Source organism: Hyla sarda, chromosome 4, assembly GCF_029499605.1.
Source record: "Hyla sarda isolate aHylSar1 chromosome 4, aHylSar1.hap1, whole genome shotgun sequence".
In the NCBI taxonomy this organism is placed as follows: domain Eukaryota; kingdom Metazoa; phylum Chordata; class Amphibia; order Anura; family Hylidae; genus Hyla; species Hyla sarda.
The window spans coordinates 234,206,034-234,219,313 of NC_079192.1; the positions used below are offsets into that span (position 1 = coordinate 234,206,034).

The following is a 13,280-nucleotide window of genomic DNA, read 5'->3' on the forward strand; positions in this document are numbered from 1 at the left end:
GTTTGATGCACTAAAGCAATAGCATGACCTGTAATGCAGTATGAACTAAATATAAGTACCAAAAAATGCATGTAACATACATAACTGCTTGCTAGGAAAATTGAATCTTGCATGTTTACTGGTACTGCCATTCCTCAATGAAGCACACTGGCAGCATTGTCTTACAACAAGAGAAGTTTACTAATATCACTAAAGATACCCTAAACGTTTAGGCTTCACATAGCAGATGTGTTGCAGATATTCCTGCAGGTGCCCCATTATTTGGAATGAGGCTTGCCAAAATATGCACAAACGCAGCAGAAATAAACCTGCTTCATGTAGATGTTCAACAGAACTTTCTACAACAAATCTACTAGAAATGAACATATCCTTACAGGTGTACTAACTGGATAACCTACACAACACAATAATGCTTTAATCACAGTGCAAATATTTTGTCATTTTTTTAATCCATTTTTCCAGTTAACCTAAACAAACAACATACAGTATGAGTATTCCTTCTATAATTTTCCCCTCTCCTTAGCATTCATATATATATATAAAAAAAAAAAAATTATATATATGTGTGTGTGTGTGTAACCAAACATAAACACAGTTAGAAAAATCATGGACAGTATGAGTATTCCTTCTATAATTTTCCCCTCTCCTTAGCATTCATATATATAAAAAAAAAATAAAAATTATATATATGTGTGTGTGTGTGTAACCAAACAAACACAGTTAGAAAAATCATGAGATATTCTTACCTGCTTTCCGCCACAGCCTATCTTATCACCAAATGGTTTGGAGAATATACTCTCCCCATTATCATTTAGTGGCTCTGAATCGCTAGTGTAACATAATTCTCGGTTTTCTTCAAACTTCTTAGAAATATTCTCCAAAGAAAACATACATAGAGCAGATTTCTCCTGATTGTTGTCAAAAGTGCTGAAAACCCCAAAGAGAACTTTGTCGTTGATGTCAGAGATTCCCATTGCATGTGCCAAGTTTTCTCCTGGGATTGCAAGGTAGGCAGAGGTACAGATATTGTAGGGAATGTTCTCATCTTTACATACAAGATCCATCTCAACATAGGAAAAATAGTTGTAATCCGATTTACAAAGACGTGTAATGAATGTCCGATTTCTACTATTGTTTTTGTCCAATAGGCTAGATATGAAATAAACATGTTGAGAATCTTCAAAAACTGTGACAAATTCTTGTGTGCTCGCAGAAGAATAACCATATTTAAAGGTGGCGGAATCCACGTACGTTTCAAATGGGCCTTTGTCGTCCATTTCATCCAGTATTCGAGTACTAATAATTATTCCATTATCATGTTGGCTAGTGCCTTTTCCAACAAACAGAACCCTAGGGCCATCTTCACTCATGTCAGATACCAATCCCACAGTTTCAACTTTCTCATCATTGCTGGCAACAAATGACTTCTCTCCCCTGCTATCATCATAAAACATCAGTTCTGTTATGTTGTTCAACTTTCTTAGAGAGCAGATTCCTTTAAATATGCTACCACAAACAATTATCCTTCCTTTTGGCACATCAAGAACAAGTAATTTATTATAATTGTCTGTTTGAGCTGCAGAAGGGCACTGGCTGAAATCAATAGGTGGCGTACATTTCTTGTGATCAAGTCTTGGTCCAGTACTAACGTTGAAATGTAAACTAAGGTTCCCATAGAGTTGATAAAGTCGATTAACTGCCCCTATGTACACTTCACCAGTGCCCTCATTAATTCTTAGGTGATTTAACTCTGTGTCACTCAAAAAAAATGGAAACTGTTCTATGGTTGATACTTGAGCAATAAAGATAAAGATGTTTACAAGGTGGATCCATGTGGCCATTTCTGGATAAATTCTGCAAAAGAAAAACAAGAAACTGATTAAAATCAGCAGGCAAAGAAACAAGCAAGAAAAGACTTATACAAGGTCCGGGCTAGCAGATCATGGCTCAGTTAACTGCCCGTGCAGGGCAACAAGAGATTTACATGGGGACATTTCTTGCGAAATTACCTCAGTGGGAACATACCCTAAGAATAGTATATGCTTGGTACATTTTTCCTTTTATTGTTATAATGCCTCCTGTAATAATATAAGTGATGCAATACAATATTTTATAAAATCAGACAATGGGAAGGAAAAGGGGGAAAAAAACAAGAAAAACTAAAACCTAGAAAAGCATGTTGTTATTGCAAATAACTTCAGAGATTGGAAAAGGCCAAAGATTACATGCTAGCTCTTAATATAGCCCAGGCCTAAAAAGGAGCAGATCATGAGCAATGCCAAAAGGCATGTATCCAAGGGGAAACCCATGAAATGAATGACAGGCACACATTTTGCAGCCACAGAAATGAAAGTGAAAGTTAAAAAAAATAAAAAAAATAAAGCTTCATAGAATTAATAAATATGAGGAGAAAGAATAGAGCCATGGCCCCACAGAAGCGAACAGGGGATAACTTAATGACATGGGGGAAAAAACCTTTTTCAGAACTTGTTATCAGTGGGGGTCTGGCCGCTATGAATCCAGCTAGAATGAATGGGCAGAAGCACTTCGCTCATGGAAGTAAACAGATTCAATAAAACTATTTGATACTTTTTGCAAATCTATATACTGCTTGCTCTGATAAGGTCATAAAAGCAAAGAAACAAAAAGGGCCCAGCATAGTGCTTCTGCACCTTGGTTCTAGCAATAACTACGGTGGAGGGGAAAATTCAGATTTTTTTCTATTGGGACCAGCCTTTTCCAGTTACATCTCTAGGCAAGCCTATCCTAAGTGCGGAATAATGCAAGCCTGTATGCTTCACATGAAGTGGGAGTTAATGGAATAAAGTACATGGCAGTTTTTGAGCCAAAGCCCAAAGTATTTTTATACATTTTGAATTGCAGTGCCTCCTGGCATACCTAAGCCGGTTAGACCAGGCATGAAAGATTATTGCTCACTGGATAGACAGGGTATTCCCATTTTGACAAGAGTGCACTAAGTAGGTGAACCATGCCATAGGGGTTGGAGAGACGGGATAGACCTCAAGAAGAATTGCATGAATAAGTTTGAAGCCATATGCAGTAGGTAGATAGATTGCCCAGTACTGCCTTGTTCAGCCATTTTAGATTTGAGAATTAGTTTAAAGGGGTATTCCCAGTTTAAAAAAAAAAATAAAATAAAATCGGCTGTAGGTAAAAAAAAAAAAAAAGATATACTTACCTACTCCTGATCTCCGCAAAAATGTAGCTGTGGATTTGTTAGAATGCTCCATAACAGATTTCTGCTGTTTGTGAATATCGCCTAATTGCTTCTATGGTGCTTTCTAGTGAATACTCCAGAAAATAAACATGCAAAAAATCTGTGCAATCGGTCATGAAGTCTTGTACTTTTTTTTTTTCTTTTTTCAAAGCAGAGAACGTTGCTTTTTCACAGAGCAGAAACAAAAATATATATGACACCCATATTAATTGCATCACAGTTGTTAAAAATCAGGAAACCAGATGTCATGTATTGGATTCAATAGAAAGAAGTATTACAAGAAAACAACATGCAATTATTGTCATCAGCTACCAGGTGTAAACTGGGCTGCACCTTTCCCAGAGAAGATCATACAAAGACATTCTTCACAGGACAAATACAAACCAGTCCAGCAAGACTTACTGTTTGACAAAGGTGGGTAAAATATAAAAAACAAAAAAACACCCCACTGTTTCTGGTCATAGAAGAGTTACTAAACATACCACAAAAGGGGTAATATCATAAAATATTCACTTACTTTGACAAGTCAACTTTAATGACTAAGATTATCTAGGTCTCCTCATCAGGCATGGCTTAACATGAACAAGCTTGATGAAGACACTCAAGTAGCATTAAAGGGGTACTCCACTGGAAAACATTTTTTTTTATATCAACTGGTGCTAGGAAGTTAAAAAGATTTGTAAATTACTTCTATTAAAAAATATAAATCTTTCCAGTACTTATCAGCTGCTATATGCTCCACAGGAAGTTCTTTTCTTTTTGAATTTCCTTTCTGTCTGACCAGTGCTCTCTGCTGACACCTCTTTACATTTCCACTCTGGACAATTCCTAAAATGGACAGAGGTGTCAGCAGAGAGCACTGTGGTCAGACAGAAAGGAAATTCAAAAAGAAAAGAACTTCCTGTGGAGCATATAGCAGCTGATATGTACTAGAAGGAATAAGATTTTTTAACAGAAGTAATTTACAAATCTGTTTAACTTTATGGAACCAGTTTGCTGGAAAACTTTTTTTTTTATCGAGTACCCCTTTAAAAGCTTGCTGTCTGATACCTTTTAGGGTATGTTCACACTATGCAAAATGAGCCTCCATCTGAATCAGCATCTTATGTCTGCACAGACAGAGGGGTATTCCAGGCAAAAACATCTTATCACCTATCGAAAGGATAGGGGATAAGATGTCTGATCGGGGGAGGGGGGGGGGCACTGCTGGGACCCCTCGCGATCTCCCTGCAGCAGCACACATTCTATGCGTCCTAGCTACCTGGTAGTTAAGGACCAAGGACATACGCGTACGTCAGTGGAAATTTCAGTCCCTGCCGCGTGCCGGGCGAGGTCTGTTCCGGGGAGACTGCTGATATCTATCAGCAGTAGGGCAATGGTCGGCACAATCTGAAAGGTGGTGGTGCACGAGGAGAGAAGTGATACAGTTTAATGAAGGAGGTCCCAGCACTCACCGATGCAAGCAATTGATAGTTTATTGTATATCCAAGCCATCCGACGCATTTCGGCACTTAGCCCTCCTCTGCAGTCAAGACAGCAGAGGAAGGCTAAGCGCCGAAACGCGTCCTGTGACTTGGCTATACAATAAACTATCAATTGCTTGCATTGGTGAGTGCTGGGACCTCCTTCATTACACGATATCTATCAGTAGGCACCCCGTGCAAATGCCCAGGGGGGGTCATAAGACCCCCACATGTCGGTGAATTCACACCGGCGATTGGTGCTATTTCGGGTCATACAGGTCTCCGGTGACCTGGAAAATAAGGGGGATCGGGTTGTCCAAGACACCCCCGATCCCCCTGAAGGGATAGGAGTGAGGTGGCAGGGGCGCCACTCCTCCTATCCCTGCTATTGGTCGTCAAGAAGCGACGACCGATAGCAAATCGGGGGCAGGAGGGTTAATTTTCGGTTTCCCCATTCTGCCCACCCACAATAGGCTGAGCAAAACGGGGAAACCGAAGGGGACCGGCGCTGAAGTCAACTTACACATCGGCGGCGGCAGTGGGCGGCGATCAGTGGCAGAAGAGGACGGCGATGCAGCTCCTTGGATCCTACAGAAGCCGGTGAGTTGCCTAGCAACATCTGGAGAGCTACAGTTTGACACCACTATACAGTGGTCTCTAAACTATAGCCCTCCAGATGTTGCAAAACTACAACTCCTAGCATGCCCACACAGCTGTTTGCTGTCTGGGCATGCTGGGATTTGTAGTTTTGCAACATCTGGAGGGACACAGTTTGGAGATCACTGTGCAGTGGTCTCTAAGCTGTAGCCCTCCAGATGTTGCAAAACTGAAAATCCCTGCATGCCCAAATAGCTGTGTGGGCATGCTGTGAGTTGTAGTTGCGTACCTCCAGCTGTTGCATAACTACATCTCCCAGCATGCCCTTCGGCGATCAGTACATGCTGGGAGCTGCAGTTTTGCAACAGCTGGAGGCACACTGGTTGGAAATTACCGAGTTAGGTAACAGAACCTAACTAAAGATTTTCCAACCAGTGTACCTCCAGCTGTTGCAGAAGTACAACTCCCAGCATGCAGGTTCTGTCAGTACATGCTGGGAGTTGTAGTTTTGAAACAGCTGGAGGTTTGCCCTCCCCATGTGAATGTACAGGGTTTACAGTAAGCCTCCTGCTTGAAGTTTGAACTGCGGCAATTTTTTTGCCGCAGCGCAAACTCCCAGCGGGAAACTCACTGTAAACCTCCGATAGTGCGAATGTACCCTAAAAACACAACATTACACTACACTAACACATAATAAAGAGTAAAACGCTACATATACACCCCCTTGTATGGCAGCGTTTCCAAAACGGAGCCTTCAGCTGTTGCAAAACAACAACTCCGAGCATTTCCGGACAGCCACTGACTGTCCAGGCATGCTGGGAGTTTAGCAACAGCTGGAGGCACCCTGTTTGGGAATCACTGGCATAGAATACCCCTATGTCCACCTCTATGCAATCCCTAATTTAGTCCTCGAATGCGCATGGCGCTCTCTCACTTCAGAGCCCTGTCATATTTCAAGGAAACAGTTTATGGCCACATATGGGGTATTTCCTTACTCTGGAGAAATTGCACTACAAATTTTGGGGGGCTTTTTCTCCTTTTACCCCTTATGAAAAGGAAAAGTTGGGGGCTACACCAGCCTGTTGGTGTAAAAAAATAAAAATTTTACACTAACATACCGGTGTTGCCCCATACTTTTTATTTTCACAAGCGGTAAAAGGAAGAAAAAAAAAAAAAAAAGACCCCCAAAATTTGTAACGCAATTTCTTCTGAGTACGGAAATACCCCATATGTGGGCGCAAAATGCTCTGCGGGCGCACAACAAGGCTCAGGAGTGAGAGCGCACTATGTACATTTGAGGCCTAAATTGGTGATTTGCACAGGGGTGGCTGATTTTACAGCGGTTCTAACGCAAAAAAAGAAATACTCACCGAGACATTTTGGAAACTAAACCCCTCACGGAACGTAACAAGGGGTATAGTAAGCCTTAACACCCCACAGGTGTTTGACGAATTTTCATTAAAGTTGGATGGGAAAATGAAGAAAAAAAAAATTTCACTAAAATGCTGGTGTTGCCCTAAATTTTCCATTTTCACAAGGGAAAATAGGAAAAAAGCCCTGGTGCACTACAATGCTCAGAAAAGATCGCCATTGGGTTTTTGGAGAGAAAATTAGTCCGGAATTGAAGGCCACATGTTTACAAAGCCCCCATAGTGCCAGAACAATGGACCCCCCCCCCCCCACATATGACCCCATTTTGGAAATTACACGCCTCATTTAAAGTAATAAAGGGCACAGTGAGCATTTAAGACCACAGGTGTCTGACATATTTTTGTAACAGTGGTCCGTGAAAATGAAAAATGTAATTTTTCATTTGCACAGCCCACTGTCCGAAAGAACAAATTCTGTGAGGGGTGTAGTTTTCAAAATGGGGTCACATGTGGGGGGGGGGTCCAAATCTTGGGGGTAATTTTCTCCTATTACCCCTGGTAAAAATGTAAAATTTGGGGGGGAAAACTGCATTTTAGTGAAAAAATTTTTTTTTTTCATTTACACATCCAAATTGAACAAAATGTCTTCAAACACCTGTGAGGTGTTAAGGCTCACTGTACCCCTTGTTACATTCCTTGAGGGGTGTAGTTTCCAAAATAGTATGCCATGTGTTTTTTGCTGTTCTGGCACCATAGGGGCTTCCTAAATGCAACATGCCCCCTAAAAACCATTTCAGCAAAATTTGCTTTTCAAAAGCCAAATGTGACTTTCTCTTGTGAACATTGTAGTTCCTCCGCAGAGCATTTTACCTCCTAACATAGGGTATTTCCATACTCAGAAGAGATGGGGTTACAAATTTTGGGGGGCATATTCTCCTATTACCCTTTGTAAAAATGGTAAATTTGGGGGAAAATACTGCACTTTAGTGGAATTTTTTTTTTTCATTTACACATCCGACTTTAACGGAAAGTTGTCAAACACCTGTGGGGGTGTTAAGGCTCACTGGACCCCTTGTTACATGCATTGAGGGGTGTAGTTTCCAAAAAAAGTATGCCATGTTGGGGGGTTTCTGCTGTTCTGGCACCATAGGGGCTTCTTAAATGTGACATGCCCCCCCCCCCCCCCCCCCGAAACAATTTCAGAAAAACTCTCCAAAATCCCATTGTCACTCCTTCCCTTCTGAGCCCTCTACTGCACCCGCAGAGCACTTTACATGCACATATGAGGTATTTCCTTACTCGAGAGAAATTGGGTTACAAATTTTGAAAGGATTTTTCTCCTTTTACCCCTTGTAAAAATTCAAAAACTTGGTCTACAAGAACATGCGAGTGTAAAAAAATGAAGCTTTTGAATTTTTTCCTTCACTTTGCTGCTATTCCTGTGAAACACCTAAAGGGTTAACACACTTATTGAATGTTGGTTTGAATACTTTGAGGGGTGCAGTTTTTATAATGGGGTCATTTATGGGGTATTTCTAATAAGAAAGCCCTTCAAATCAACTTCAAACCTGATCTAGTCCATGAAAAATTAAGATTTGAAAATTTTGTGAAAAATTGCTGCTTAATTTTGAAGCCCTCTGATGTCTTCCATAAGTAAAAACATGGCAACTTTATGATGCAAACATAAAGTAGACATATTGTATTTGTGAATCAAAATATAATTTATTTGGAATGTCTATTTTCCTTACAATGCAAAATTTTCACCAAGAAATTATACAAGTATCGACAAAATTTTTCCACTAACATAAAGTAGAATATGTCATGAAAAAACTATCTCGGAATCAGAATGAAAGTTAAAAGCATCCCAGAGTTATTAAAGGGGTATTCCAGGCCAAAACTTTTTTTTATATATCAACTGGCTCCGGAAAAAAGTTAAACAGATTTGTAAATTTCTTCTATTAAAAAAATCTTAATCCTTCCAATAATTATTAGCTTCTGAAGTGGAGTTGTTGTTTTTGTCTAACTGCTCTCTGATGACTCACGTTCCTATGGGGATATTCTCCCATCATGCACAGCTCCCGGGACGTGACATCATCATTGAGCAGTTAGACAGAAAACTTCAGAAGCTAATAACTATTGGAAGGATTAAGATTTTTTAATAGAAGTAATTTACAAATCTGTTTAACTTTCCAGAGCCAGTTGATATATATATAAAAAAAGGTTTTGCCTGGAATACCCCTTTAATGCTTAAAGTGACAGTGGTCAGATGTGCAAAAATGCTCTGGTCCTACAGTGAAAATTGGCCTGGTCCTTAAGGGGTTAAGAACATCAGGGAATGCAAAAACCTGAAACTTAGGTTTAAAAAAATTTAAAAAGTTAGTTTAAGTCCAATACATGTACATCATTGGGATGGTACAAAAATATTTACTGTAGAACTCTAATGTTCAGATACTTACAATTTTTATTTTGCTAATTTAAATTCGGCTTTCCTTGTTAATGCTCGGGACTTCACCCTGCAAGGAAAACACAGGTATATTCATTGCAAAAGAAGGTAGTTAAAATTTACAATGAGGTTCTAAATCGCATTTTGGTAAACAGATTTTGCTTTCACATTTGCAGTGAGAAGTTTCTACTAACAATACTTTTAGTGATACGGCCCTAGTGGTAATTTATATGATCTACTATAAAGGTTCCACAGCCATAAAGGCTATTTTTAAACATGCTGTCATCAGTATGAGAAGCTATGTACAACACTTGACTAGCGTGACAACAGATTAATAATAGTCTATCACTACTAGTGGAATGTGGGACCCCCAGTGAAAACATTGCTAGTCTTAGTGATTACAAACTAGGATTAAGACAACAATCTTTCACATCCCTTTGGCGGTTTCCATTTGCTTAAAAGATTTTTTTCAAAACAGTAAGATGAGATTCTCTTCACAAAAGCAAGCATTTTGTGCCTTACAAATTTCAATGGGTACTAAATTTAGAATGCAGATAGTACCATTTGCATCTAATGTTCCCCTGTCAGCCTGCACATTCTGAAAATGGCTTCTAATTATAAGACTTGAGAAGCTACTTTTTAATTTCCCTTCTCTATGTGACACTAATTCTATAATGAAAATTGTAAACAGACCATCAAGAATGTATTCTCATAAGATAGACTTTTGGGCGTTTTGTCCAAATCATTACTTTTTTTTCTTTTTCGGTTTCCCTTTTTTTTGTGGAAATTGTCAAATTGTGTTAAAAACCAAAAGCACAATCACTATTTACATTGTGACTTGTAGCTTGTAAACAGCATATGAAAAACTTGTTATACATTATAAATGACTAGTGACTGTTGATCTGACATTATTATCCACATTGTCAAAGATAAAAAAACAGATAGATCTCTGTGTAGGTCTGTGAGAGGCATGAGGCAATGATGAACATGACAGGGGTACGTGTATACTGGCGCCAATCTGTTATTTGTTAAAAAAGATATGAAGACTACACCCAAGCAGCAAATGAAATATTCAGCGTGTCAGATTATCTTTGTGTCATGAAAAGTCATAGTCTAAATCTGATGTTACAGACAAGTAAAATCATTATGAAATGGCTAGCCACACAAATCTAATACAGTGACCCCCCGACCTACGATGGCCCCGACATATGATCAAATCGACATACGATGGCCTCTCAGAGGCCATCACATGTCGATGTCAGCATTGACATACGATGCTTTTTTATGTTGGGGCCATCGCATTAAGTGTTATCCGGCAGCGCAAAATGCTTAAGCTGCTGCCGGATAGCAGCTTAATGTTCCCCGTGTGGTGCGGTAAGTATTACTTACCCCTCCACGATGCTCCGGGTCCAGCGCTGGTCTTCCTGTGTCTTCTCGGCCCTCTCCGATGACGTCAATACGCTGCTGCGCACGTCATCCAATAGGAATGGTGTACGCAGCTGCGTAATGAGGACCGGAGAAGACCAGGAGAGCCCAGCAGAGGCCCGGGGTCACCATCGGGAGCGGCGGGGACACCATGGCGAGCGGCGGGGACAGGTGAGTACAGCTTTACATTGCACGAATCCCTCAACATACGATGGATTCGACAAACGATGGCTCGTTTGGAATGAATTACCATCATATGTTGAGGGACCACTGTATAAATATTAGTAATATGCTACTTTATACAGATGACCATTGTGCTATTTTAGTTAAAAAATCTGTATTACAGCAAACTTTTCGCCTTAAGTACACAGACAAATTTTTCAATTCTAACCAGTGTCATTTTACTTTCAACAATTTTTATTGAACTTTTTCCAAATATTACAGAACAAAAGAAGAACTAATGCGCTGAACATAGCACTGTAAAACAAAATAAAGATGTATAGACGATAACATTGTACACAAAATCTGTTGAACTGTAGTTCACAATGCAGAGAAAGACAACATAGTAGCTTAATGAGTAAGTTGCCTACCACGCAAGGAAGGAAGTCATAGTAAAGGAAGAATACATCCAAAATGGTCTGATGCAGTTTTGCGCCAACAGTGACCTGTGTTGCTATTTGCATTAACTAGCTTTTGCCAGCAGCTTCGCTCGCGTTAAATTTGGGGTAACATAGATTTACTTTTTACGATCCTATAGTAATGAGGCCGCGCTGGGTAAAGTCTACGGGCATCCAAACAACCCGAAACATTACATCTGCTGTTTCATGGAATTGAAGATCGACATCCTATGAGGACTTTTACCGAGTCTGCGGGCAGGGGAACCCGCCTTCTCGCGCTGCTTATATACTGCCAACAGTCCTCATATTCCTGACCTCCTAACTCGACCTCCTGTCCCAACCTCCTATTTCAAACTGCTATCTCGACCTCCTATGCTGACCTCATATCCTGACCTCCCATCCGGTCCTCATATCCCGACCTGTAATATGTGTACCAGGTATTGAAATATCTCCAGCCGTACAGAAGTTACGTGAGAACATACATTTCCCATTGATTTGCATGGGACTTTAAACAAAAACCCCGACCCTCACAAATGTGGGTAGTTAAGGGTTAAATGAACTATCCTATATTTTAAGTGGACATATAAGTAACATGTGACCAAGTATTATCGAAATATCTCCAGTCGTTTGGAAGTTATGCTGTAACAAATTTCCCATAGACTTGTATGGGACTTAAAAAAAAAATAAAAATAAAAAAAAAACACAACCCCTTTTTCACCCCCTTAAGGGTGGAATCTCGAAAAATCCTTTCTTATTCCTTGTCTACGTCTTAAAAACAACACCTGTGCAAAAATTCAGGTTTCTAGGTCCAAGGGTTTAGGCTGGGCGTTGATGAGTCATTGAGTCAGGTCTTCTCTTTTTATATATAAAGATAACTGTGATGCTTTTACCTATCATACTGATTTCTAAGATTCTAAGATGATTTCTAAGATTTCGGCAATACTTGCCACAACTTCTTTGTGAAAAAAAAAAACTAATTTCATGAAAAAAGTTTTAAAAAATTGGAACTTTTCTAATTTTGAAATTAGTTTGTGGGGGAAATGGTCATGCCAAATAAATTACATATTGATTCATTCTGAAGTAGAAATCTTTACTGTTTGAAGACATTATAGAGGGCAGAAAAGTTTAGCAGTAATTTTCCAAATGTTCACGAAAAGTTCAAACTTAATTTTTTTAGGGGTCAGTTCAGTTTTGTAGTGGATTTGATGGGTCTTTATGTTAAAAATCCCATATAAAATACTCCATTATAAAAACTGCTACCCTCAATAGTTTAGTTGTTTCACAATGACGGCAGCAAAATGGATGAGAAAAGTCAAAATCTACATTTTCCAGTTATATCAATTTTTCTCTGTAATTCTGCAGTTTTTAGAAATATCCAATATGTGGCCCTAGTGAGCTATTTCAGTCAACCATAGGCTTCAGATATGAAGGAACATCTAGTGAATTTTGAGACCTCCATTTGTTTCATGTTTGCCGAGGCTTTGGTGTACTAAAATATAAGAGAAGTCCCACAAAGACCCTATCTTGGAAACTATATTCCTCAAGGAATGTAAAAAGGCATGCAGTTACTATTTAGACCCCACAGGTGTTCGACAGATTTTTGGAACAGTCGGCTGTGAAAATAAAATTAGTGATTTGACAAGGGGCGGAGATTCTGAGGAAAATAAAATTAGAAACACATCAAAAACTGACCTCATCACAAATAGTACACCCCTCTAGGAATGTATGAAGGGGTACAATGCATTTCTACTGCACAAGTGTTTCATAAATATATTTTCCAGGAATGGATGCACTATAGTTTCTCTTGTTCAGCCTTATGAACTATGTAACAGAGTCCATCAAGTTCAACCTATGGAGGAGGACACTTTCTAAGCTGAGCTAGCGGCGCAATTGCTAAACAGATGGACATGTTTACGCAGAAGTGGCAAATGTGCTAAAATATGAGCTTCTACATGTATTTGCATCGTTTGTGCTGCTTAGTAAATGTCCCCATGGTTGAACTTGATGGATTCTTGTCTTTTTTCAACCTTATGAACTATGTAAGTGGTCTCTGCCTGGCATGAAGGGAGTGTGCCAGGAGTAGTGAATATTTCTGCAATCGATGCAATGGATACCCTGGATTTACTA

General features: G+C 39.5%; 1 protein-coding gene across 6 annotated transcripts in view; it reads right to left on the reverse strand.

The window, feature by feature from the left end:
* Positions 1–13,280, reverse strand: part of PLXNB2 (plexin B2) — a 332,704-nt gene that overhangs the window by 126,962 nt on the left and 192,462 nt on the right. For 4 of the 6 annotated variants that reach the window (XM_056573757.1, XM_056573759.1, XM_056573760.1 and 1 more), the window contains 2 exons: positions 9,125–9,181; positions 747–1,854 (listed from right to left, as the gene is read on the reverse strand). In XM_056573757.1, coding sequence (XP_056429732.1) covers positions 747–1,841 — 1,095 coding nt within the window. In that variant the 5' untranslated portion in view covers positions 1,842–1,854; positions 9,125–9,181. Of the gene's footprint in view, positions 1–746; positions 1,855–5,224; positions 5,286–9,124; positions 9,182–13,280 lie in introns of those variants that run through there. The other 2 variants (XM_056573763.1, XM_056573761.1) reach the window with 2 other exon arrangements.